Source organism: Protopterus annectens, chromosome 16.part0, assembly GCF_019279795.1.
Source record: "Protopterus annectens isolate FY-2018-M chromosome 16.part0, PAN1.0, whole genome shotgun sequence".
In the NCBI taxonomy this organism is placed as follows: Eukaryota; Metazoa; Chordata; order Ceratodontiformes; family Protopteridae; genus Protopterus; species Protopterus annectens.
The window spans coordinates 458,107,334-458,133,998 of record NC_056750.1 but is presented as its reverse complement, the minus strand read 5'-3'; the positions used below and the strand labels follow the sequence as shown (position 1 = coordinate 458,133,998).

The following is a 26,665-nucleotide window of genomic DNA, read 5'->3' as shown; positions in this document are numbered from 1 at the left end:
CAATAACAGCTGGGTCTGCCAAGGGAGGTTTAACTAGGAATTGTTGCTCCTCTGGCACTTTATAGACGTGATCAGGGTGCTTGGGGGCTGGAGGATGGGAGTCTGGGGTCTTAGAAGCTGAATTAAAGGCATCCAAGTAAGCACTGGAGGGACAGCTGAGGGGGTGGGTGATTCCACTTGAAGCAGCTCAAAGTACCTCTTTTGGGTGTCAGTCATTTGGAAAGTATACCATTTGAAGTAATCTTTCATCTTGGTAATAGTCTCACCAAAGTAATATCCTCAAGGGGAAAATCCACTTCCAGACAGTCTTCATCAGGTGAATAATATTCCTGGGGAGAAGCAGAAACTTATATGAAATGGAGTCCTCTGAAAAAGCTCTTCCTCCCCAACTTGAAAGGTCATGGGTGGGAAGGGAGAGGCAGAAGCAGGCTTAGGGCTCAATAAAGAGAGAGTAGAGGGGGCTGAGGCTGAAGGCCTGCATGAGAGAGGAAGTGAAAGCCTGCCAATCTGGTATGGTTTCTGGAGAAGAGAAGGAGGTATGCTTGTTTTTTGTTGTTGCTTTTTGGCTGGGGTGGAGGTAGGAACCAGCCTGGTGTCAGATTTTGAAGACATTTCCAAAGACTGGATCCCAGTCGGAGGTACCACAAAAACTGGTTACCCCTCTACACCGATTGTCTGGGCAAGCTCTGAGGAAGTGTCGGTCATTGGCCGTGGAACAGCTTCCTCAACGGTAATCGTTTAAGTAGACAGAACCACTGAGGGCTCCTTAACTCATAGACAGTTGGCAGGGCATCAATCGTGCCATGCGTAGGTCATCTGCAGCTGAAAAGTTCTGGGGATTGTGCTTGCAGACATCAATTTTAAGGCCCCTGGTTTATGGCCTTACATTGGACGTCCCGCGCATGCTGCAACAACCAAGTTGAAGCTTTTGTATAGGAGTCAATGTACAAGTCACCTGTGGGCAGGAAATCCCACAACTAGAATACTGCAACATGGGAATAAGACATCAGTACTTGTTCATCCTGAACTGCAACTCAGGATCCAGAGTAATCAAAACTGGAACTGAATGATACATCAGTAACAAAGAACTACTGCAGAACACAAGAGTCCACCTACTCTCCCCTACTCCATCACCATAAGTATACAGGTAAGCAAACCTGAACCAACTGAATCTTTATAAACTTGATTGTCCTCAAGTAGTTGTCCATAAGTTGCTACCCGGCAGGAAATAATCACTCTTTAAACATCTCTATCAACACAACTATAGTTTGGAAGGCTAACAGTGTATTGAGTGGGTACTAGCCAAACACAGTCTCTACTAAACTGTTTTGCACAGGTACAGGGAGACAAAATAAAACATCAGGTAGATTTTTTAAACTGTTCCATATTTCAAAGTATGTTCGCAAACTTCTCGCCTTCTCTAATTACAGTATGATGTTGTAATGGAAGTAGCCACTTCCAGTGTAAAGTGGGCAAACTGGAAACTGCTTACAGCAAGCTAACAAGCAAATCTCTCCCCCTAAAAACCCAAGAATGAATTGTTAACTCATGACTGAGCTGGTTCTCAACTGTGGTTTGCATAACAACTTTTTTCAAAAAGTACTGCAAAAAATAAACTTTCTATTATACTGTAAACATGGTCTATCATATTACACTCTACAGTCCACACTGTATTCTAAAATAACAGAGTGTAACCTTCACACACTAAATACCCAGCCCACACAAGTTGAAGCGTTATTCTCACTGGTCCTCAGTTAATATTCAGTGCGTTCAGGTTGCACACCATTTTACCCATTAATAAATGGAGTAAAAAAAATTTAACCCCCTACAGCTCCATACTTATTCTATCCCAGAGGTTCATGCACTTGTCTCGTAGTACCTATCAAAGTCTCAAAGTTTTAAACATTGCCCTAGGGTCCAGCATACACTGATGCACACTGGATTACTTAACTACTCCCATTCTTAGTGCTCCCCCAAGACGGATTACCTTCATCACCGAATAACTCAAACTGTATTACTATAACATTAATGTAAAAATACCTATAACAGAGAAACAATCATCGCTAACCTCAAATGTTTCCTACAGCAACAGGCAACTACCCAGTTACCAAATGCATCCATCAAACTAAATACCTCATTCGCAACAGACATTCCACAAATCTTTGGTTTTATTCCCAAAGAAACTAGTCTAAGCCCAAATTACAACACCCCACCATTTGGATTTTTTTTCTCATCTCAAATATCAGCATAAAGAATAGAAGACTTGTGTAAAATCTTAGTATAACCACAGATGTCCCTCTCTATGTTGCAGTATTCTTTACATATGTGTTGTATCCCAGTATCAGCTTGTATACAAAAGCTTCAAGCTACTGCCTGCAAGTGGGATGACACACAGGGTCAAGGAACGTCAGCCATAAAAGGGATGTCCACATGTAGGATTCCTCAGAATAAAGTAGCCCCATGAGGAAACTCTAAAAGGACGCCCAAAGGACAGTCATCCAAATAAAGAGCAAGATGAGGGGGGGGGGGGGATGACAAGTGGGATAGAATACTGCAACATAGAAGATAAGAAAATCTGTGGTTATGGTAAAATTTTACAAAATTATTCTTTGTAGTCCTATTCAATGTTGCAGTATTCTTATCGTATGGGAGAGTGCAAAAGCTGAAAGGGAACCTAGGGAGGGGGATGAAAAAGAAATTAGGCAGAAACATTCCAGAAAACCATGCAGGATTGCTATGGCAAAACCTGCTCTGGCCCTGGAATTATCCAGCTTGTAATATCCTGTAAAGTGTGAACTGATGACCAAGTGGCAGCCTCCAGAATTGACTGGGTATCCAAATACCTGAAAAAGCCCCCGCCCCCCCCCCCCGAGGATGCAACAGATCTAGTGGAATGGGCTTTAACCAAAGAGGGTAATGACTACCCATTAAACTGTTAAAACAGAATGGCTTTAAAAATCCATCAAGAGATGGTTTTAGAAATGGGCAAACCCAGAGCTCTGGGATGAAAGGACAAGAAATGTCTTAATAGATTTTCTGATTTAGTTTTGTCAAGATAAAACCTAAGCTGTCTAAACATATCTAGGGAATGCAAAAATTCCCTCACTAGGAGATTGTGGGATGTGAAAAATAGTAGGCAATTGCATAGTTTTGAAGTACAGGTCAATGACCACTTTAGGCATAAAAGATGGATTAGTTTTCGAAAAAACCCTGTCCTTATGGAAGGCTAGGAAAGGTAATGAAACCATTAATGCCTGGGATCTCGGAAACCCTTCTGGCAGATTTAATGGTTACCAGAAGCACAGTCTTCAAAGTACAACATTTCAGAGAAGTTGAGGCTGTTTATTCAAAATGGGCACCCTGAGTCAACTTTTCCAGGACAAAATTAAGATCTCAAGGAGGAGGAATTGGTTTCCTGGGAGGATTAATGTGAAGGACACCGTTTAAGAAAAAAGTTTAACTTCCAGCCTGGAAGGAAATGGAGGAGTTAAAAGCAGGCAAGCAGACAAGGCACAACAGTGGACCATAAGACAGACCACTGTTGAATAACACACAGCACCAAAGGAATATCTGCCAAATAGGAGTCTTTTTCCCTTTTCTGGCACCCAATAGAAAATCTTGTCCATTTGGAAATGCAAGATTTTCTAGTAGTGAGTTTCCTGGTCTCCTGCAAAACCCTAAGCACATCCTTAGAGAAAATTTGCCTAAAAGGAATCAAAAGTTGATCACCCACAAGGTCCGGTGAAGAGCTGACAAGTGTGAGTGAATCAAAGATCCTTTGTCCTGACTGAGTAGGTCCATCCGGTAAGGTAACTTGTAGTGGATGACCCTTTAATTGCAGAAGAGGGAACCAATGCTGTCTTAGCAAAAAGGGAGAGACGACCTGACATCATGGAAGGAGACCGCATCAGACGCAGGGATCAGAGACCGATATTCAGGCCGGCTGGGGGCTACCTGCAGGCAGATAACCTAAATGTAATGACTGCAACAGTGAAACACGAAGAACATCAACCCCCTCCATGAAAATGACAGGGCATCCACCGTCACAGCCTGGGAGTGAGGGACCCTGGCACAGTATAGGACGTTGTCTTTTCTGAGGGGAGGCAAATAAACCCATCTCTGGAGTAGCCCACCAGTGAACTAGATCCAGGAACCCATCCCTGTGAAGCATCCACTCATGGGACAGTGTCATGGATCTGCTCAATGTGTCTGCCACCAAGTTCTGAGCAGACAGAAGGTACACTGCATACAGTGAGACTTTGTACTGAATATCCAACCCCCATGCTTTGATTGCTAGATAACAAAGATAAGATTTTGTACCCCTCTGCTTGTTTATGTACCAAAGGGCTGTAGTATTGTCTGTAAGAAGCCTGAGGGGTCCAGGAAGAAGCAGAAGATATAATGCCTGTAAGGCTAGAATCAAAGCCCTCATTTCCCCAACATTTATGCGCTCTCTCCTCTGAGTGGGAGACCCCAGCCCCTGAACCTTTGGGGAAGTGAAGATTGCTCCCCATCCTAAATCTGAGGCATCTGTATAAAGCTGTTGTACTGGTTGAGGAATTTGAAAAGGTAAACCAGGATTCTGACAGAGTTGCTGCATCCAATACCTTAGCTCTTTTTTCAAGCATGGAAGAAAAGGAATGAGTCTCCAAGGGATGAGACTATTGGACCAGACAATTTTCAGAAACCACTGGAACTTCATGTGAAATTTTGCAAAAGGCAACATGGAATTTGTACAGGCTGTGAACCTGAAACGTCTGAGGAACTCCCTGGCAATGGAGGAAAGAGGTAGAACAGATCCCATGAAAGCTGGGACAGAGTTTAAGGAAGAAATGCCATGAAATCTGTTCTGAACCTGCACCCCAGAAAAATGAGATCCTGACTGGGTGAAGGACTTTATGAAATTTATTGTGAACCCCTAGGCTTATAGAAAGGGAATGGCTAGATCCAGGAGCTGAAATAAAAGATCTGGACTGCTGGCCAAAAAAAAAAAGCATGTCATCCAGGTTAAGGGTAAACTTGAAGACCTTTCAGTCTTAAGGCAATAGCTGGGCTACACACTTTGTAAAAACCTCTGGAGCAGCAGAAAGACCAAAAGGCAAGGCCAAGAACTGAAAGTGTCAAGAGCCCAAATAGAAACATAAGAATTTCCTGAAGTGAGGGTGAATAGGGATATGGAGGTAAGCATCCTTTAGATCCAGTGAAGCAAAGGCTTGAGGAGGCACAAGAGACCGAAGAGATTGTAGGAACATCCTGAAAGAATGCACCACTAGGAACATATTCAACCTTGGGAGATCCAGAATTTGTCACCAAGGACCCTCTTCTTGGAGTCCAGAACATCCTGGAATAAAATCCCCTTCCTTGCTGACTTGGAGAGAGGTGCCTTGTAGAGAAAGCTGAGCTAGCAGCTGAGGAAACAGATGCAAATGGTCTGAGTAGTTAAGGAATCCCCTGAAAGGGAAGAAACTTTTCAAGTCATGAAATAACAGTTTTGAATGGATATCATCCAGGAGTCCAGAGTGATCTCCCTCCAAGCTGAAAGGGAAAAAGAGAAAGGCAAAGAAACGGAGGGATATGACTTGCAAGTTGGGGGTGGATGTGACCGAACCTGGTCTGGACTAAATGGGCTGCTGAGGAGATGGATCAGAAGCAACTGTTTTACACAGAGGAGGCCCAACAGGTTTACATGGCCTAGAGCCCAAGGGGGCTGAAGAGGAGAAAGACCCGGAAGGTTTTCTACTAAAGAGTTTTAGCAGGGAAGTTCCTATGAAATTTAGGAAACTGAGAAACTTAACAGGTGCTTTAAATCCTGGACCTCCTTCCCTTTGTCTTGGAGAATCTTAAAGAGCTCTGTAGCAGCTTTTCCAAAGAGCAGAATTATCCAAAGGAGCATCAAGCAATTTCCCCTTGATGTCATCTGGAAGAGTTTGTAGATGCAGCCAAGAGTACCTTCTCAGTACAGAAGCTGCAGACCTGGAAGAAGCTTCAACAGCATCATACCTGCATTTAATGAGTGCCTGAAGACTTGAGGATGCAGCTAAAAAAAAAAAAAAAAAAAAAAGTGCAACAGCCAAGGACTTGGCTTCTGAATCTGGCAGTTGAGAGAGCCTGAGAAGCTCGGGATAGGAAAGAGAGGGTTTAAGTGTAGACCTTCTTAGCAAACATCTCTAAAATTTTGCTTTCTTTGTCTGAAGGAAGTCATTTTGTGAAGGGGACAACTGGAGAGGATTTGTCAGAAGTGATGGAGACTGCAGATGGGTTGGCAGAAGGGCAAATAAAAAGAAATTTACAATCTTAATGGACTTTATAGAAATGGTCAGGTCTTTTGGGAGCTGGTCCCTGTGAAACTGGATTTTTGGAAGATGAAGCAAAGGCATCAAGGAAGGCTGGGAGCACTGGAGGAACAGCTGCAGAGCCTCCACCTGAAGCAAGTCATGGCATCTCTTTTGTTCCTCTGAGATTTGGGAAGAATCCCACAAAAAAAAAACCCTCATCTTATTGACCGTCTTACTAAGAGTTCTTCCATAGGTGAATCTCGTCCACTTGACTCCTCTTCTGGGAATGCATATTCCAAGCGGGAAGTTATCTGGACAGAATATGGTAAGGATTTTTCATCAGAGGAAGACTCCTCAGTCATAATCCTGGGGCAGGATAGCAGACAGACTCCTGAGAACCAGACAGCAGCACAGGGGAATTGAAGGCAGGGCCAGAAATAGGAGAAGCCAAAGCTGGAGGCCTGAGGGCCACCAAGGCCTTAAGACAGAGAAAAACGTCCCCGTCCAATGAAGGAGCAGAAGATACTATAGAATGTTTAGTATGTCTCTTTTTAGCAGCCTTTTCTGAAGCAAGAGCAAGGCCTGATGTAGGCCTAATGGCCGAAGCTTCCTGTTGCAAAGAAATACAGTTGTGTACACTTACCATAAATGTAGATGTTAGAGTGTATTCACTGTTGCAGTCATTACATATGGGTAGAATCCCAAAGATATGGATGGGAGGATGGAACTAAACAGCATTAGGGGCAGCTATAAGGCCCTGCAGACCTCCAGTGGCAAAGCCTGCCCTGGACTTGAAGAGAGGCAAATGATAATGCTTTGTAAAAGTATGAAGAGAGCTCCAAGTAGCAGCTTCTAGAATGTCTTTGGTTGGAACTCCTCTGAGAAAGGCTGCTAAGGTAGAGGCAGCCCTGGTGGAATATGACCTCATTTTCCTTGGGCAATGGTTTACCAAGATGCAAGTAGCAGAAACGAATGCAGTGGCTTATCCACTTAGAAATAGCCTGCTTTGATATAGCCTTTCCCTCTGATCCTGCAGCAAATGCCACCAGTAGTTACTCAGTTTTAGAGATTTGGTCCTGTTCAAATAAAATCTTAGTTCGTGTACGCCCAATGAATGCAGAATCTGCTCCCTCTTGTTCTGTGGATTTGGGTAAAATGTTGGCAGGTGCATAGTTTGGTAAGAGCCACACTGGATACCACCTTAGGCATAAAAGGATTGGTCCAGAGTGACACCCTGTCAGGGTAAAATGTAATAACAGGCTCCACAGCCATGAGGGCCTGTAGTTCTGAAACCCTTCTTGCTGAAGCGACTACCAGAACAAAAGCTGTTTTTCAAGATAAAAACTTAATATCCACACTAGCTGCTGGTTCAAAAGGAGGTAGAGAGTTTTTCCAACACAAAATTGAGGTCCCATGCAGGAGTTGGTGATCTTCTGGGAGGCCTTAAATGTTTGGCCCCTCTAAGATACTGTTTTAGCAGAGGATGAGAAAAGATGGGAGGCTCTGTGTTGTAATGAGCAGAGATGGCAGAGGCATGGATTTTTATTGAAGAAAAAGACAGGCCATTGTCAAGCATCTCAGTCAAGTATTGTAAAATCTAAGGAATATTTGGATTTATGTCCGTTCCTTGTGCTTGGTCCCAAGCACAGAATCTCTTCCATTTATCAGCATAAGGTTTTCTAGCACTAGGGCTTCTGGCTTCCAAAAGCACATCCATCACAGATTTACTGAGAAGTGTTTGAATAATTACATGATCAGCCATGCTGCCAGGTTCAAAGTTTGGAGCGGAGTGTGCAGAATTTGATTGTTCTGCCGAGACAACAGAGGAGGTATTTGAGGCAAGTACCAAGGAGGGAGTTGAGACATATTCATTAGAATCAGGTACCAGTGCTGGCGAGGCCAGTTCGGGGCAATTAGGATCATTTTTTTTTTTTCCTGTCTGACCTTTAGCAAGACCTTGGGGAGAAGAGGCAGAGGATGAAAGGTGTAGACTGATAGGTTTTTCCAACTGAAGGATAGGGCATCCACTTTCCATGCTTGTTTATGATAAGTCCTTGTGCAGAATTTGTCCAGTTGGTGATTTTGGGGAGAGGCAAATAGATGTCTGGGCTCCCCCATTTGTGTTATCATGCTGAAGACTTGTTGATACAGTTTCCACTTGTGAGAGTCCATAAGATTTCTGCTTAAGTTGTCTGCCAGAGTATTTTGTTTTCCTGACAGGAATTGAGCTTGAAGATGCACTTGGTAAGTCAAGGCCGTGTCCCACAATGCCATGGCTAGTACGCAAAGGGGATAGGAATGTGTACCCCCCTGCTTGTTAATGTACAACATAACTGTGGTGTTGTCCGTCTTTATCAGTAGTTTTCCTGGATGAAGTAAGTCCTTGAAGGCTGTCAGGGCATTCTTAACAGCTAGCATCTTTTTCTGGTTGATATGCAGATGCATTTGTTTTGGGCTCCAAATGTTCTGAATGCATCTCCCCGCCAGGTGCCCCCCCCCCCCAAGCATAGTCTGATGAATCTGTAGTTAGGGTTTGGGTGGCAGGGGGGTAGAGTGAATGACAGACCCTTGTTCTGGTGACACGTCTCTGCCCACCAAAGAAACTCCTGTTGTAGGCAGGGAATGAGAGGAATCATTGTTTGCAAACAACGTTAACTCCATAAACTTTTTAGGTACCAATGAAGCTTCCTCATATGCAGTCTTGTATATGGAATTAGTAGAATGCAGGATGCCATGAACCCCAAAGCCTGCAGAATTAGTCTTGCAGATAACTGGGTTTTTGTTGCCATCTGTTTGAAGTAAAGTCAGTTGCCTTTGTCTGGCGTAAGGTAAGCCCATCTGGACAGTTGTATTCAAGCTTGCACCCAGGAATGTCAATTTCTGAGAAGGTACCAGTTGTGATTTCTTTTCGTTTGTGTACCCTAGTTATATTAGAAGCCTTTTTACAAAGGCCAGTGTAAGAATGTTCTTGTTTTCTGCTTGAATGAGACAGTCATACAAGTAAGGATAGATTTGTACGCTTGTCTGCAAAATGCAATTACTGGTGCCAGGCACTTTGTAAATACCATGGGTGCAGTAGATAAGCCAAAGGGCAGCGCAAAGAATTGGTAATGCATAAAACCTGCCTTGAAGCGGAGGTATCTTCTGCACGATTCCCTTATTGGGATATGCAGGTATGCCTCTTAAGTCTAGAGTCACTAACCAAGCGTTCTTGCCCAGCATGGGCAGTAGGTGTTGCTAAGTCAGCATTTTGAATTTTGGGATGTCCAAGAACGTGTTCAAAATCTGTAAGTCCAGTATTGGACGCCAGACATTGTCTTTTCTGGGTACCAGGAACAGTCTTTAATGAAACTGTTGTCCTTCTTCCTTGTTCTGGTACAGGTTGAATGGCCCCCATATCCATGAGGAACATCACTTGTTTCTGAGCCTCTGCCCATTGATTTTGTGGCAGATCTGGCCAACCGTTTGGAATTGGCAAAGTATGGAGATGAAATCTGTACCCCTGGGATACTATGTTTAATACCCACTTGTCCTGTGTAACTAACTGCCAATTTTGAGCATTAAGTGCTAATTTTCTCCCCAATGGGGCTGCCAAAAGTTAAGTGCTTGGTAACGGTACAGGGAAATAATTTAGACTGCTTACTGTAGGGTTGTGCTTTGTTTCCTCCAGATTTGGAGGTACAGGCACCCCATTGCTTTGACCTGTAAGAACTCTGATTGGTATCTAGAGCCTTTTGAGCACCTGGATTTGCCTTGTGAGGGTCTGTTGGACATAGGAAAGGATCAATTTTTAGTAGGCCTGTCTACTGAATCTAGGTGGCTGCACTTGTAAGAAATCTTTCACAGTTAGCATAGATTGAGATTTGACTTCCATTTTTCTTTAAAAACTCTTCTGCCTTACTACCAAACAAAGTATCATGCTGTAAAGGTGCATCCAACAATTTAGCCTTAACATAATCAGGCAGATTTTGCTCCTTGAGCCAGGCATGTCTTCTAATCACAGATCCAGTAACTGCGGCCCTGAAAGAGGCCTCCAAGGAATCAAAACCACATTGCAAAAGTAAGCTTTCCAACCTGTTCTGCAGCATGCAATAACTCCCGTAATTCTTTATTTTCCACACAATCAGAAATCAACATTTTCTGTTTCAATAAACCCATAACACGCTGTTGATATTTAAGCATATGAAACTGGCAGTTTAAGGCCCTAATTGCCAAGGTTGCAGATGTATAAACTTTTTTTCCACATCTATCCAGCACCCTGGAATCTCCATCAGAGGGAGTAGAATTTTTGGCTGTAGAGGCCTTTACACCTTTGATACCCTGTGAGATAGTTTCAGGATCAGCAGCAGGATTTCTGAATAAAAATTTGTGGGAGTCAGGAATCCTGTAATATCTATCTGTCTGGCTTACTAGGAGCCGGAGGTAGGGAATCAGGAGCCATGCTTGATTCTGAAAACACATCATTGTCTAATACAGGAGGTATAGCCAAAGGTCTATGCTGAGGAAGAAGAAAATCCCTAGGCCTCTTGATTCAGAGATATTCTGACTCTCCCAATGAAAATGTTCCCTTAAAGTACGCAAGGTTTCTCCAAAAGAATAATCCTCAGGAGGAGATGCAGATGGACTGGACTCTTCTGCATCTGAATCCTCACAGGTGGTATAGAAAATTCCTGATCAGAAGAGGAATCAGAAGAAATAGAAACCTGATGTGAAGATTCATAATCAGTTTGTCTAGGCCTCTTAGCAGGGGGGGGGTGTTGGGAACCCCTGATCAAGGTAATTAAGTCCTCAGCCATTTTAATCTGTTTTTTTAGGCATAGGGGCCTGAGCACGTGGCTCATGTGTCAGTTTTTTTAGACTTAAAAGTTGCTTTTGTCTTCAATTTTGAAGCTGGCGGTTTTATATAGAAATGTTGAGGCCTGAAAACACCCTCAGAAGCCAGTGCCTGTTCAGCAGCTTCGGACCCATCTGAGGGAGACACATCCGTGTGTTCAATACTTGAGAATCGCACGGCATACCTGACTCCGCATGGGTCTCGGTAGAGACCTGCGACTCAAAAGTAGCAGGTATCAGGGGCTGCAAAAGCACCTCACTAAGTACCGGCAACTGGCTTCGAAGTTTCGTTGCTGGTTTTGGACCTCAACAGTCTGTCTCTTTCTTTATTTTTTGTGAACTTCGGTAGTCTGATTGCTATCCGACGACATTTCAGGGTAATTAAATCTGGATTGAAAATATTTTGAAGTAAAAATATACAGATTCTTAATAGTGCATTGGTTAAATCTAGCACAAAACTGACAGAAAGGCACGTTATGGTCAGTGCCTAGGCAAGGAATACAGTGTAAATGAAAATACTTGAGGTATTTGCTTCCCACAGGTAATCAATTAACTTTTACTGACATCGGTAAGGAGCAAGAAAAAGTTTCCCCAATGAGGTACTTAGCGTTAATTGAAGACTTCAGTTCTGAAACTTAAATGTGAAAATTTCAGGAGTCGGCCGACTGGCACTTGCGAACTGCTTCTGCTTCAGGCACCGCGCAGTAAGATAGACTGAATAAAAAGGCGTCTGCTGCATATTTTATACCCCTGATGACCTGACGTCATGGAAGAGGAGACAGCAACCAACACAGGACCCAAGACTTTGAAATTCAGGCCGATTGAGGGCAACCTGCCAGTAGATTACCCAAATGTAATGACTGCAACAGTGAAACACGAAGAACATCGGAGCAGTTCAAGTCCTCCAAAATCAAAAGCCAGGGTTCCCCCAAACCGTCTGAACTGGATGTCTGTATGGCCTCAGACATGCGCAGATCCACACCGACAGCCTTCAATGCAGTTCACTGGAGAGAAGGACACTACCTTCAACTGTACCTATGTTTTCAGCAGCTTCAAGGGGTACCTCAGAGAAGGCACAGCCTAAGAGGATACAGGCCTAGCTTTGGTCACCACCTTCCTCTTCATGGACGGCTCAGAGGAACTTGTGGAACTATCCATAGATTCCCTAACTAGAAGTTTAAGCCTCTGGTTTTCAAGATAAAAGTTTAAAGCAGACAGTTGACTACCCAGTGTTTTAGGGACGAAGGCCTGACAGATACTTTGATAGAAAGAAATCTGTTTATTCCCATTGAAGTGTTCCCTGAGGATGTGGAGGGTTTCCCCAAAGGAAAAATCCTCTGGAGATAATGCAGAAGGAATAGATTCTTCTGCATCTGAGTCTTCGTAGGCAGTAAGAAGATTTTCCTCTTCAGAAACAGAGGAGTAAGATCCCTCTGAGTCTAAATCAGATAGTATGTCTGAAGAAGGATCCCTTCTTTTGGCTGGAGTGGCCTGATTACCCCATATGAAAGTGAGGACATCCTCTGCCATTTTAAGCATTCTAGTTTGAGGAGGGGGAGGAGTAGTGGTGGAATGGAGACTGTTTGCTCTTTTCCTTGGACTGGGTCTAAGTCTGGCCTGAAGGTTATCCCTTGGTGCAGTCTGTGGGTTAGTCGGAAAAGAGGGCGAGGGGCTTGAAGTGAAATCCAAAGTGCAAGCAGTATACTCAGAAGTCGGTGCCTGCTTAGCGGCTCCGGACCCCAACCAAGGCAGACAGAGCCTAAGGTTCATTAGACCATGCAGACATCTGCAGCATACAGGACTCCTAAAGAGTCTCAGCAGGGGCCTGCAAAAAGGCCTCACTGTATTCCGAAGAACCGACTACCTATTTAGCGGTGGTGTAGTTAGAAGGCTTAGCCTTATGCGGTCTGTCTCTATCCTTAGATTTACATTTTTTCAGAAGATCTGCCTATTCTGACTGATGGATGCCATATTGGCAATCTTGAGACAGATGACAAAAATAACTGGCTACAAATAGAGCTCTATGATGAATACTTCTAGTGTTAAAGAGGGTACAGAACTGACAGCAGGGTACATCGTGATCTGGGCCTAAGCAAGCGACTCAGTAAGAATGGAAGTCTCAGCGTGGTACTTATTTTCCACAGGCGAGAGAGTTAACTTTTTTGGACATCGGTTAGTGCAAGAAAAAGGAAGGATCCCCAACGGGGTACGTAGCTTTAGACATTTTCAGCTGAAGTTTGAAATCTGGAAACAGCCGACCAGCACGGTTGCAAATTGCTTCTGCTATGGGCTCCACATCAAGAAAGAGAGGTAATGGCATCGCCTGCTCTCCATTATAGCTCAGACAACCTAATGTCACCCAGCAAGCAACAGCAGTCGACGCACAAAACCCTGACTCTGGTATTCGGACCGACCAATCGTTACCACAGCATGGATAACCGAATGGTGATGACTGCAGCAGTGAGAAACTAACATTTACCAATCAAGATGGGTCTATAAAAGTCAGCATTTCCTTTGGTCAAGAAACTAAGGTCTTTCAAGATAACTTTTGTTATAAAGGGTGCATACAAAAGGAGCATTTTATTCAACATTGAGTGTAATAAATGAACAGAAGGAAAAACAGACTATGGACCTATTCTAGCAGATGAAGAGGTTAAGGTGGTGACCTGTTATCAAACTATTTTCTGTGGTAATGGGTTTGATTCCCTTAGCCTTCATTTGCCTACTGTACGACCCTGAGCAAGTCATTTAACCATAAAGCTCTTTCGGGGAAATTGGAAATTTGGACTAGGTTCATAAATGGTCTCCTGGACTACATGCCTAGTATCTATGAACCTATAACAAAACAAGCACTGACATCAGCCCAAATACAAGAACTTCATATTTAACGTAGAGACAGGATGGTTAAAGGATAGGACATTCTCAATGCAGATAGCTAGATTTCTGATGAACGTCCAATTTGGTGAAGTGTGTCATCTATGTGGTATAACGCAAAAAATCTTTTATTTAGCAAAAAAAGCGAGTCAAGAAAACATCCAATTCTTATCGCATAGGGTTAAGGACATTGCTGGAATTTTCAAACTATATGAATGATCAATTTAAAATGCATAGCAGTATCTTTTTCTTGGATGCAGAGGATTTGTCAGACATATTGAAAATAAGGATGCCCAGTTGGGATTTTCAAGACAAGTAATAGATGACAAATCTCTAAGGGTCCAAGGTGAAGCAGCGTATTCATCTTTTGGCATTATTTCTGTGTGCGCATTTTACATGCATATTAAGCTATAGGGGCATTCCAACAAATCGTAATGTGGTATGCTTATACAAACTGCCACATACCACCATCAGAAATAACAGAAACCTGTTAGTCTCAAACACTTACCAGACTGCTTGTTACCTTATAAAGTTTAGCCATTTTTCTGTTTGAAGCATCTGCTCGAAGATCATCATCTGTTCCTTCAGCCAAATCAGGCTTTGGTCCCAAAACCTAAAAAATATTGTAGGGAGATGAGTCAACCATCAGATCTAAATAAATCTAAAACGCATCTAGTGAGCAAAAAAGATGAATTTTTCAACACACGCCAAGGAAAGGCTAAGACAAAAATCAGCAAGAAACGCTCATTTTCTTCACATTTAACTGCAAATGTTTAACAGGCAAATACTTCTGAAAGCGAAGCAGCATCAGACATTAAGCTACACAATTAAGAGCATTCAGTGAATTTACACATTAGGAGATCTGATCATTTACTGATTTTGCTCAAATGCTCTTCAGAAAAAGAATATGGAGAAAAGAGGTGAAAAGCAATTACTTAAGGGTAGTGGGAAATCAGGTAGAGGCTTACAGGCCTAAGTGCTACATAAAGATAAACAGGTAAGTAAGGTAACTAAGCTTCAGGTATTTCCACTTAGATGGCCAATGCATAGATTCACAGGTGTGTACTAGGCCAACAGCCCTGGAGCCTTTACAAACATCGCCCATAAAAATGCCCTGGCATGATGCCGCCGTTAGTTTCATGTGCCTCTATCAAGTTGAACCACTGGAGTGATCCCCAGGGTGAAATTTAATTTCCCATCCACTCAAGATTTCTCTTGAAGAGGGCCAATGAGTGCTCTCCTTGACATGTACGGGAAGTGTATTCCAGAGCATGGGCAGTCTCTGGGTTATGAACCTGTCCCCCCCAGCGTGTTCTGTTGATTGTGGTAATGTGGTTGAAGTCCCTGGAGCATGTGGTGCGGAGGAATTGGGAATTCTTTAGGTGCAACATTTCTAACAGGGCTGGGTCAGATATGGCCTTGTATGTCAAGCACAGATTGCCTCTTAGTCGACAATAGGAGCTAGAGGAAAAACTTGAGTCTGTCCATGTAGGGCATATGCTTAAGGCCTAGGATCCTCTTGAAGTACTTTTGTGGCAGTTCCAGCTGTTGCAGGTGTTTAGTGAGGTACAAGCCAACTGGGACATTATATTCAATGATTACTCTTCCCTCATTAGACCAGAGAGAGGATTACCTCTTCTTCCTGGATACAAAACACTTAATGAGATATGCCACATTGGACTTTCTGACCATAGTGGCAATGTGGTGGTCGAAGGAGAGGTTGCTGTTAACCTGTGTCCCCATATCTCTTATAACACCTTCAGTGTTCAGTGGGCTCCCATCAATGTGCTAATTAGTGGGAAATGAGTTTTTCCCAAAGGGGATGACGACTTTTTTGGCATTAAGCTTAAGGCCATGCATTCAACACCAGTCACTGGTCTCAGTTAGGTCTTTCTGTAGAATGTCTACATCACTTCGGGAGTTAACTGCTCCCAGCTTGCAGTCGTCTGCGAACTGGTCAGCCAGGGCCCCTCTGTGTTGGCTTGGACTTCTGAGAAGTAGATGCCAAACAGGAGAGGACCCAGGTGTGATCCCTGTGGGACTCTACTTGTGACTGGTTGGCAGCCTGACTTAGAGTCCACTACTTACACACTGTGGGTTCCATCTGAGAGCCAATTTGCAACCCACCTAGTGATATAAGGATTAAAGCCTAGTTTGGCAAGTTTATCAATTCCTGAGTGGGGAATGGTATCAAAAGCCTTGGCCAGATCAAAGTAGGCTGTATGAACTGCCTTGCCCTCATCCACAACTCTGGTGACTGACACAAAGTCAACCAGGTTGAGCAGGCATGACCTACCCTACACAAAACCAAATTGTGTGGTATCTAGAGTTTGGAGATGGCCTATATCCTTGTTAATTAGGTCCATGATGACACTGTCCATAGCCTTGCACATCAAACTCTTAAGGCTAATGGGGCAACAATTCCCAGGGTCTGTAGTCACTCTCTCTTTACGGAGAGGGATAACTGTAGCAGTGCACCATTTGGAAGGGACAAAGCCTGAGGTGACACTGAACGTGGCACACAGATGTGGTGCCAGTTCACTTTGTAGGTCATGTAAAACACATCCAGGGATAGCGGGCCCCACAGAAGCTGTATTGTTGGCCATGGACAATGCAGCTTTAACCTGTGCTGCAGTAATACTGAGTGCCTGGCATTCTTCCGGTATTGTGATTGGTCCTTTAGGGGGGAGAAAGGTGTAAAGTTGGCAATGAATCTGTCAGCCAGTATGCTGGCAATATCTGTTGGCTCAGTATAGGCAGTACCATTGTGCAGCAACGCTGAGCAAACCTTGGTATTGCCATGGAGATTCCCGATACAACTATGGAAGGCTCCGTGGTTGTTTTTAGTGTCTGCTGCAATTCTGCCTTCATAGCTGGCTTTAGAGGATTTGATGAGGGATCTCAACTTTTTGTTGAGGCTAATAAGGGAGTTTTTCCAGTCTTGGGACTTCACCTTTTTCGGCAACAATTTCTTCTTTCTGTGGTAGAGTTTATTAATGGCAGGGGACCACCAGAATGGCTTCCTTTTTTGGAGGAGCATGCCTTGGATCTGTTGGGTATGGCTAGCGCCATGCATTTATGTACATGTTCGTACAATGCACTGGTGTATGATTAGGCAGTCATGCATCTATTTTCCATTGACATGGGTGCCGTAAAGTTAGCCACCTCTGTTCTTAGGAGCCCAAAGTCAGCTTTAGAGAAGTTTTTCATGGTGGTTACCTTTGCAGGGGGTGTGGGTGAGTTGTGGATTTCCATGGTAATAAGTTTGTGGTCGGATCTAACCAGGGAGGAAATGACCAACTGTGCAGAGCAACAGTTGCTCATGTTTGTAATAACCAGGTCAAGGATGTTGCTTCCTCTAGTCGGGGCAAGAATGAGCTGGTCCAGGGCAATGGAATTGATGAATTCCAGTAAGCACTAGGTCAGTGCATCAAAAGGGTATCCATTTTTAGAAAATGTTGGAAATACTGAAATAGGTTTCTGCAATGTCAAATTAATGTTTAATGACAATCCACATGGTTTACATACACAGACATACATTTACACATTACATGTAAACCACGTGTAATGTTGACATACGTCTACACATTATACATTACACGTGGTTTATGTAGAATGTGTAGACGCATGTCAGTCACTGCTACTTGGATATAAAAAAAGGAAAACAGGTAGTCGGCACACACCCCTCTCCTCTCACAAAAGATAAGCTCCTGACACACACCAATGTATGCACAGGTACTCACTAAGAGCCTAGCCACAGCCACCCAACCTACTCAGTATACCTTCACAGTCAACTCTACACCTCATGGCTTGAAGTTGCACTCTCAATCCCTGTTCTTACACCATGTCACTCATCTGGTCAGGATAAAACAGAACAGTTGAGGGTTTGGTTCAAACAGCTTTATTACACAAACACATCAGGAATGAGGCTTAGTAACAAACTTAAACTTATAAGCAGACTGACTTCTACACTCATACATGTTAACACTCTAGATGTTCCCTCAAAATGGCACTGCTGCCTGTACGTGCTACATATATGCACGTGACTACATCTGGAAATGCTTCTTAAAGTTAAACACGCACATTCTGTTCTACACTCCCCAACAAGATACTTTGTTTTAGAAGTCTTCTTTCTCTGGTACGGATCAACTGGCACACTGCTTCAAGCTCAGAAGTCAAGAACTGAAGTTCTGGTGCTGGCCAACTCCCTTTACACAGATGTCTTGACGCTCAGAGTCCACCTGCTTCAGCAAGCGGAGAAAAATTCTCAGGGCAGACGACCAGCCAAGGGCTTCCACAGCAGAAAATCCCATCAGTTATGACTGCAACAGTGTAACACAAAGAAAGACTAATTGTGTAAAATCTTACCATAGCAATAGATGTCCTTCTCTTCAGTTATACTACTTTTAACGAGAGAGTTGCCTGCAGCTACGACTCATCAGTCAGTATACAAAAGCCTTACTACTAAGGGTGTGTGGTATGTTGCACGTAAGTTGCTGTCTGATGCCTGCACGCATCCTCAGAACAGTGCCCCTGGAGGAACGCCTAAGCAATGCATTAAGTATGTAAAGTACAGCCAAGCAAGAACAAGGTCAGGTGAACAAGTGAAGGATGGAATACTGCAAACAGGGAAAAGTACAGTAGTGTACACTTGACATAAATGTAGATGTTCGTGTTCTCACAGCTGCAGTCTTCACCATTGGGTTCTGTGCTGTGGTGGCCCTTAGTCTGATAACCAAAGTCAAGGTTTTATGCGCCGGCTGCTGTTGCTTGCTGGGTGATGTCAGGTTGTCCGAGCTATAAAAGGAAAGCAGGCAACGCCATTACCTCAGTTTTTCTTGCCTTAACCAAAGAAGTCCAACTTTAATAATTATTAGTAGTCCTGCGGTGAGACCCCCAGAGAAATATGTCTATTAAGATTAATAAGAGTAATAAGATTGGAAGAGCATGCCCTGCTGAACTGCAGAGGCAAACCCAGCCCTAGCTTTTGAGAATAGTCAGATCATAATGCTTGGTAAAGGTGGGGACTGAAGTCTATGTGGCAGCTTCTAGGATATCCTTGGTGGGTACCCCTCCAAGGAATGCTGTGGAAGTAGAGGTTGCCCTAGTGGAATGGGTTCTGATGGTACTAGAGGATGTTTTTTCCATGCAAGGAGAAGCAGAATTGGATTCAGAGTGCTATTATTAAATATTCTGTTTAGATATAGGTTTCCCCTGTGGCCCCTGTTTTAAAGCTGACCAGGAGCTGGTCAGTTTTCCTGAATGTCTTTGTATGATCCAGATAAAATCTTAACAGTCTGTGCACATCCCAAGAATGCAGTATCCGTTCCCCCTTGTTGTGAGGGTTAGGGAAGAAGGTGGGCAGGTGGATGGCCTAGTTGAGGGTAACATCTGAAACCACCTTTGGCATGATAGGTTTGGTTCTCAGGGAGACCCTGTCTGTATGGAAGATAAATGGTTCAATGGCCATTAAAGCTTGAAGCTCTGACACTCTCCTAGCTGAAGTGATAGCCAGAAGAAAGGCAGTCTTCCAAGAGAGGTACTTGAATTCTGAGGATGCTGCAGGCTCGAAGGGGGGCATAGTAAGCTTTTCTAAAACCTAGTTCAGATCCCAGGCTGGGGTGGGCTGTCCTCTGGGAGGCCTGATATTACAGGCTCCTCTAAGGAACCATTTGTTATGAGGGTGGGAGAACAATGGCTGTTCTGTATCAAAGTGTGCCAAGATGGCAGCGGCATGGATCTTTAGGGAAAAGAGAATCTTATTAAGAAGCTCAGCCAGATAGTCTAGAATAAGAGAAATGGAGGGGAGATTAACGTCTGCCGCCTTGGACTGGCTCCAGGAGCAGAATCTTTTCTATTTTCCAGCGTAAGATTTTCTGGTGATGGGCCTTCTGGCTTCTGTGATGTCAAGGACTTGCTTGCTTAGCACAGATAACTTGTTGGTTTTGGTAGAATAAGCCAAGCTGAGAGAGTGTCTGAAGGTCTGTGTGCAGCATTGCCCCCCCCCCACACACACACGGGATAGCAGGCGAGGTATCAGAGGTAGCTGCCAGGGGGGCTGGAGAGATGGGCTGCACAGTAGCGGGTACCAATGCTGTCTGGGCCAATCTGGGGCAATGAGTATTGCTTTTGGTTTTTCCTCCCTTATCTTGATTAATACTTTTGGAATGAGAAGAAAAGCTGGGAATGCATACACAAAGAGGGTATTATTCCAAGGGAAGATCAGGGCATCGACCTTCCAGGCCAGGTGAGGATACTCCCTGGTGCAGAATTTCTGTACTTTGTGACTTAAATGAGGCGCAAAGAGGTCCACCTGGGGGAGGAGGGGGTCTCCCCAAGTGTGGGTAATTTGCAGAAAAATGTCTGATTTGCCATTCCTGTGGGTCCAGCAGGTTCCTGCTTAAGTGGTCTGCTAGGGTGTTGTTGATGCACGGCAGGTATTGGGCTATAAGATATAGTCCAATGGATGAGAATGCTAGCCACAGGTTCATGGTTAGTCAGCACAGGGAGTAAGATAGAGTCCCTCCCTCTTTGTTGACAAGTACCACATGACTGTAGTGTTGCCAGTTTTTATGAGAAGAACCCCACGGTTTTTGGTAGGGTTTTGAAGGATGCCAGAGAGTTTTGCACTGCTATCACTTCCTTTTGGCTGATGTGCAGTAGACAAGCCAAATGGCAAAGCAGAGAATTAAAAGTATAATGATCCTGCTTCTGAAGGTGCAGGAATTTTCTGCACGATTCCCTTATTCGGATGTGCAGGTAAGCATCCTTTACGTCTAAGGTGACCATCCAAGCTTTGTTTGGCAGCACTGGTAGATGCTGTTGTAACGTAAGCATTTTGTACTTTGGGATTACCAGGAAAGTATTGAGAAAGGATAGGTCCAAGATGGGATGCCAAGTTCCCTCTTTCCTGGGAACAAGTAATAGTCTGGAATAGAAACCTTTTGCAACTTGTTCTGTATGCCCAGGTTCTACTGCACCTAGGGATATTAGGTTTTGCACTTGTTTTAGTGCTTCTGCCCACTGGTTTGGAGTTAAGTCTGGGTACCCTTTTGGAGGTGGTAGTTCTCGGAAACTGAATTTGTACCCCTGAGCAATGATTTTTAAGACCCACTGATCTTGTTATAAAGTCCAATTTTCTCTGCAAAGAGATGGCTTTCCTCCTAGATTTTGGTGTGGTGGAGACAGCCAGCCAGAGATGGGAAAAGTAGTCAGTTTTTAGCATACAGGGTTGTTTTCTAACTCCCTGCTCTAGAGTTAGAGGGATCACTGTTTATTTTTTTTGCTGGCGCTGAGTTAAACACTGGTGGGTCTGTCTCTACGTGTTTTTACCTTGTGCCTGCCTGTTTGGTGCAGGAAAGGAATAGTGTTGAGGGAAAATATTTGCTGAACCCAGGAGGTTGTACTTAAAGGACATCTTAGTCTGCATCGCTTTTGCTTTGTCTTCCATCTTTTTGAGTACCTCGTCAGTTTTCTGTCCAAACAAGTGGTCTTTGTCAAGAGGTGAATCCATGATTTTTGCTAGGACATGATTATGTAGAGGTTTGTTCCTTCAACCATGCATGTCTTCTGATAACAGATCCAGTCTCTGCTGGCCTGCTAGAAGCTTCTAGAGAGTCAAATCCACAGTGCAAGGAGTGCTTTGCCACCTGAGATGAAGAGTGCAGTAAGTCTGCTCTATAGGCAAAATCTGCTAAAGCAGAAATTTTCTGTTTCAAAAGTTCCAACGTGTGCTGTTGATAACATTTTAACATATGGAACTGACAAGTGAGAACCCTTGTAGTTAAAGTTGCAGAGAGATGTATATTTTTTTACCCCATCTGTCTAGGGCTCTGGATCTTTGTCTGAGGGAGTAGGATTCTTTGCAGAGGTAGCTTCATCTCCCCTTAGGTTTCTGAATAAATCGCCTCTGGATCTGCTATAGGATTTCTGTAGAGGAATTTGAGTGTCAGGTACCCTGTTGTACCAGTCAGGTTTTCTGGGGGCAGGTGGAAGGGTGTCAGGAGTAAGACTGGATTCTTGGAAATCATCTACCACCTCTAACATGAGTGGGATGGCCAGAGGCCTATGATGGGGTAGGTCCAGAAATTTAGTCTTTTCTTGGATTGAGGGAAATCAGTCGATTCCCATTTGAAGTGTTCCCTGAGGGTATAGAGGGCTTCCCCAAAGGAAAAGTCCTTCGGAAGTGATGCAGGAGGAATAGATTCTTCTACATCTGAATCTTCATAGGCATTAAGAAGATTATCCTTGTCAAAAACAGAGTCATACCCTCAGAGTCTAAATCTCACTGGATGTCTGGAGATGGTTCCCTTCTTTTGGCTGGAGTGGCCTGATTACACCAAATGAAAAAGTGATTAGATCCTCTGCCAATTTAAGCTTTCTAGTTTGAGGAGGGAGAGTAGTGGAATGGAGACTTTTTGCTGTTTTCTTTGGAGTAGGTCTAAGTCTGGCCTGAAGGGTATCCCTCGATGCCAATGGTGTTGGTCTGGAGAGGGCAAAGACCCCTTGAAGTGAAAACCAAAGCGCGAGCAGTATCCTCGGAAGCCGGTGCCTGCTTAACAGCTCCAGACAAAACCAAAGGCAAGACAGCTGAAAGCTCGTTAGATGATGCAGACATCTGCAGCATGCAGGACTCTGAAAGGGTCTCAGCAGAGCCCTGAGAAGTAATGGAGAGTCGGACATCAGGGGCTGCAAAAGCTCCTCACTGAATATCAAAGAACAGACTACCCATTTAGTGGTGGCATCGCGGAAGGCTTGGCCTTATGCAGTCTGTCTCTATCCTTATCTTTGTTTTTTCTGAAGATCTGCAATTTGCTAACTGACAGATGCCATATTGGTAATCGGAGACGAAAGATGAAAATAACTGGCTGCAAACGGAGCTCTGTGATGAATAGTTTGTGTTAGAGGGCACAGAACTGACAGCGGGTACGTCATGACCTGGGCCTAAGCAACTGACGCAGTAAGAATGAAGTCTCGGTGTGGTATTTGTTTTCCACAGGCAAGACTGTTGACTTTTTTGGACATCAGTTAGTGCAAGAAGGAAGGATACCCAATGGGGTACTTACCTTTAAACATTTTCAGCTGAAGTTCAAAATCTGGACACAGCCGACTGGCACTGTTGCGGATAGCTTCTGCTATGGGCTCCACAGCAAGAAAGACTGAGGTAATGGTGTCACCTGCTCTACTTTATAGCTCTTATTTGAAGGACGCCTTTTAAAAATGGTTTAGGCTCAAATATGGAAGCTAAAGGAGGAGATAGAAGTATACAGGCAGAGATAGCCGACAGGTGCACTTTGGCTGGGAGTAAGTTTAGACAGTATCCAATAATTCACAGTTATGAGAGCACCAGAGGGGTTTTCCACTGTCGGTGGGTCCTAGTTCTGGGAAAGACATCAGCTACTCTAAGCATCTTAGTTTTCATTTTACCACTTGTGCTTCAGGCCAGTTATTTTACATTTAGTGTTTTTGAGGAGAAACCCTTATCAAACCCTACTCTCACATAAGACCTCCAAATATTCAGAGCACTATGTCTAGACAATTCCCATAAGTTTCCCCTGCCAGCCTGGTAGACATGGCTATACTGACAGTGTAGCAACTGCCTCATGTTCACGGACAGTCCCCTTCTCCTAGCACATAATTCTTCTACTTGCGAGAGATACATCAACATCAGTAAAAGCTGGAATCCATGCTCTCACACCACAATCAGTACTTTTGACAGAGGAGCTTGCCAGCACAAATACTATACCACCCACATCAGAGTCACACACCCACCTATGCAGGGGTCCTCAACAAAAGCTTACTTTGAGACCCCCAAAACACACTTACAAACATTCCACACAACCCCAATCACATCATGCACAGCAGTCAACACACCAGTGTGTAACAAATGCACCCCATTAGGCATAACAATAAACCAAAGCAGCCCATAAGCCACAACAATAAATCAAACATACTAGTCATTGGCGATTCAACAGTGAGACACACAGGTTACCCTCACCAGGCTCACCAAGGAGAAGGTCACGGTCAGCTGTGAGTCTGGCGCTAGAATCCACCACATCAATCACACACTTAAGTACCTCCAAAACAGGTACAAGTATTACTCTGTCAATATCCATGTTGGTGTGAATGACTTGAGATGCACCTCCCTGGACTATATGAAGAAAGACCGGATTGAGCTCAAAGTATGTGCTCCACGCAGGTATGACCCTAGCCCTAAGCAGCATCCTACTTTCACCAAGAATAATACCACAATACCAACAAAAAATGGTCTTAAACAACTGGCTTATTTTATGATGTCTTTCCAAGGGGATGCCATATCGTTCTGCCTCTGAAGACATGGCTGACAGGTCTCAAAGCTTTGCCAGAGACAGCCTCCACCTGTCACCTTCTAGGGTTCCGTATCTTGGCGAAGGCTCTTGCATCCCCTATTGTGCCTTTAGGCTACGTCCCAAAGACAAACATTCCAACTTAAAAGACGTGTCAAAAATCAAACTGAAGGTCATGCTGCTCAATGCTAGGAGCCTTAATCTGAAAAAGCACTAACTGGAGGCTCTCCTCACACGGGAAAATGCCAATGTCTGTGCAATCACAGAAACTTGGTTCAGGACTGCAGAAAGCACCCCTGCCTAACCAGGCTAAATCTCAATTCCACACTTTGACCCCATAAAGAGGTTGGAAAGAACAAGGGTGGTGGAGTCTCTAGCTTCATTAAAAACAGGCGCACCTCCAGAGTGATTTACCAGCATGATGCAATGGAATTACTCCAAGTGCAACTGACAGTTGGGCAAGACACCCATCCAAGTTATAGCCAGCTATAGACCCCCCCATACGTCTCAGGACACCCTCGCCTCCTACCTGGGCTTACCTGACTCCATCAAGGTACCCCCCAACATCCTAATCCTTGGTGACTTCAACTACCCCACCACAGACTGAGTGAACTATTCCTGCACTAATGCACTCACCCTAACCATTCCTGGACTTAATCAGTTCTAAAGCACTAGATCAGCTGGTCTTATCACCCACAAGGGGAGATAACATACTAGATGTGGTTATCACTAACACGGGCGACCGCTGCACCACTCAATTAGTATGTTCTTCCCTGGTGAGAACAGATTGGTTTGTCTCATTCAAAAAGTTTCAATCCCACCCAACCTCTTCCCGGCCATAACCAGACTAAAAAACTTCTCAAATGCTAACTACAACCTCCTAAAGGAGGGTATCAACAGCTTCACACCACTGCCCCCCTCAGAGGATGCAGACAACTATGCTGAACAGTATGCCAGTGCAGTATACAAGCACCTGTACAACTGCATGGACTCAGCCATACCAAACAGAACGAAAACCTGCTCCAAGGAAAAACTACCTTTCTGGTGGACATCAAAAGGCTTTACAACAAAAGGAAGAAACTGTTGTCCAAGGGTAAAAAGGAACACATTCCAAAATCAGAAAAACTTCCGCCTCTGTCTAAACAAGCAAATTAGATCACTGGTGAAACCCTCAAAAGCTAATTATGAGATGAAACTAGCCTCCAAAACAAAGAAACTACAAATCCTTCAGTTATGTTAGGCACCTCCATGGCTAAAAAACCAAGAAAACAGTGCCTTTGACCAAGAAATACTCCTCCAAACTGGATAATTCCACTAGTTTTATTAACAGAGAAAATCGACAAACGCAGTTTCCACTCAATTTGCGTTTTCGTCCAAACAGGACTTCATCAGATAAAATCAAATGTCAAATAAATCAATTATATACTTTTACCAAGTTAATTAATTCAAACCAATCCAATGAAAACCCTCAATTTCATTTAAAATCAACAAATCAACTTCTGTGTGAGGGTTCATGAATATTCATTAGTTGAATATATGAAAAAAGTGCAATAGCGCTTGTATACCTTTACCTATCTGAATTACAAAGTTTTTCCTAAAAATGTTCATCAATATGTAAATGAATATATAAAATCTCTTTCGTCTAATAAATACATTAAAACACATTAGTTTAAAAAGACTTTCGTTGAGATTGGAAAATGAATAAAAACATTTCATGCAATGTAAATACGGAAATACATTCATGTTAACAGCATTTCATTGCTTTGGTGCCTGGCTCATGGCTCACCTCCATGGCTAAGCCCAGGTTTGTTCCAAATTAGTAGTTAATGGTACCACTTGCACTGATACTGCTGACTTGCCAAACCTGCCAGCTGATGGGTTCAGCGCAAACTTCACCCCCTTATCACGCCCCCAAAGGCCCAGTTGACATCCCTGATATTTATGCCACATCTCCGTACATAAAGTGTTAAAGGCCCTATCAAAGGCAAAGAACACAGATTCCATGGAACCAGATAGTATCCCAGACTGTATTTTTCACCATCTCCAGCAACTAGCTTTGCCATTGAGCACCCTATTCAACCACAGCCTAATTTACAGGCTTCATTTCAGCAGAGTGGAGAACTACCATAGTCATACCCTTGCATAAAGGTGGTTCCACTACTGACCTGGGAAACTATCGCTCCATTAGCTTGACAAGTCTGATCTGTAAAGCCATGGAGCGTATTATTATGGATCTCAAACAAAGACATAGGCAATCTCCAAGCACTTAACCCCACCCAATTCAGATGCGTCAGGGGCAGATCTTGCCTACTGAACTAGTTGACTTCTTTGAGACAGTCACCAAGGCCTAGGATGAGG

At 43.8% G+C, this 26,665-nt stretch overlaps 1 protein-coding gene across 1 annotated transcript in view; it reads right to left on the bottom strand.

Moving 5' to 3' along the window:
- GSN (gelsolin) overlaps positions 1-26,665 on the bottom strand; it is a gene marked incomplete in the record, with an annotated part of 970,219 nt that overhangs the window by 657,495 nt on the left and 286,059 nt on the right. Inside the window, 1 exon segment of the mRNA XM_044058005.1 lies at positions 14,491-14,595. Within this exon segment, the coding sequence (XP_043913940.1) occupies positions 14,491-14,595 (105 nt within the window).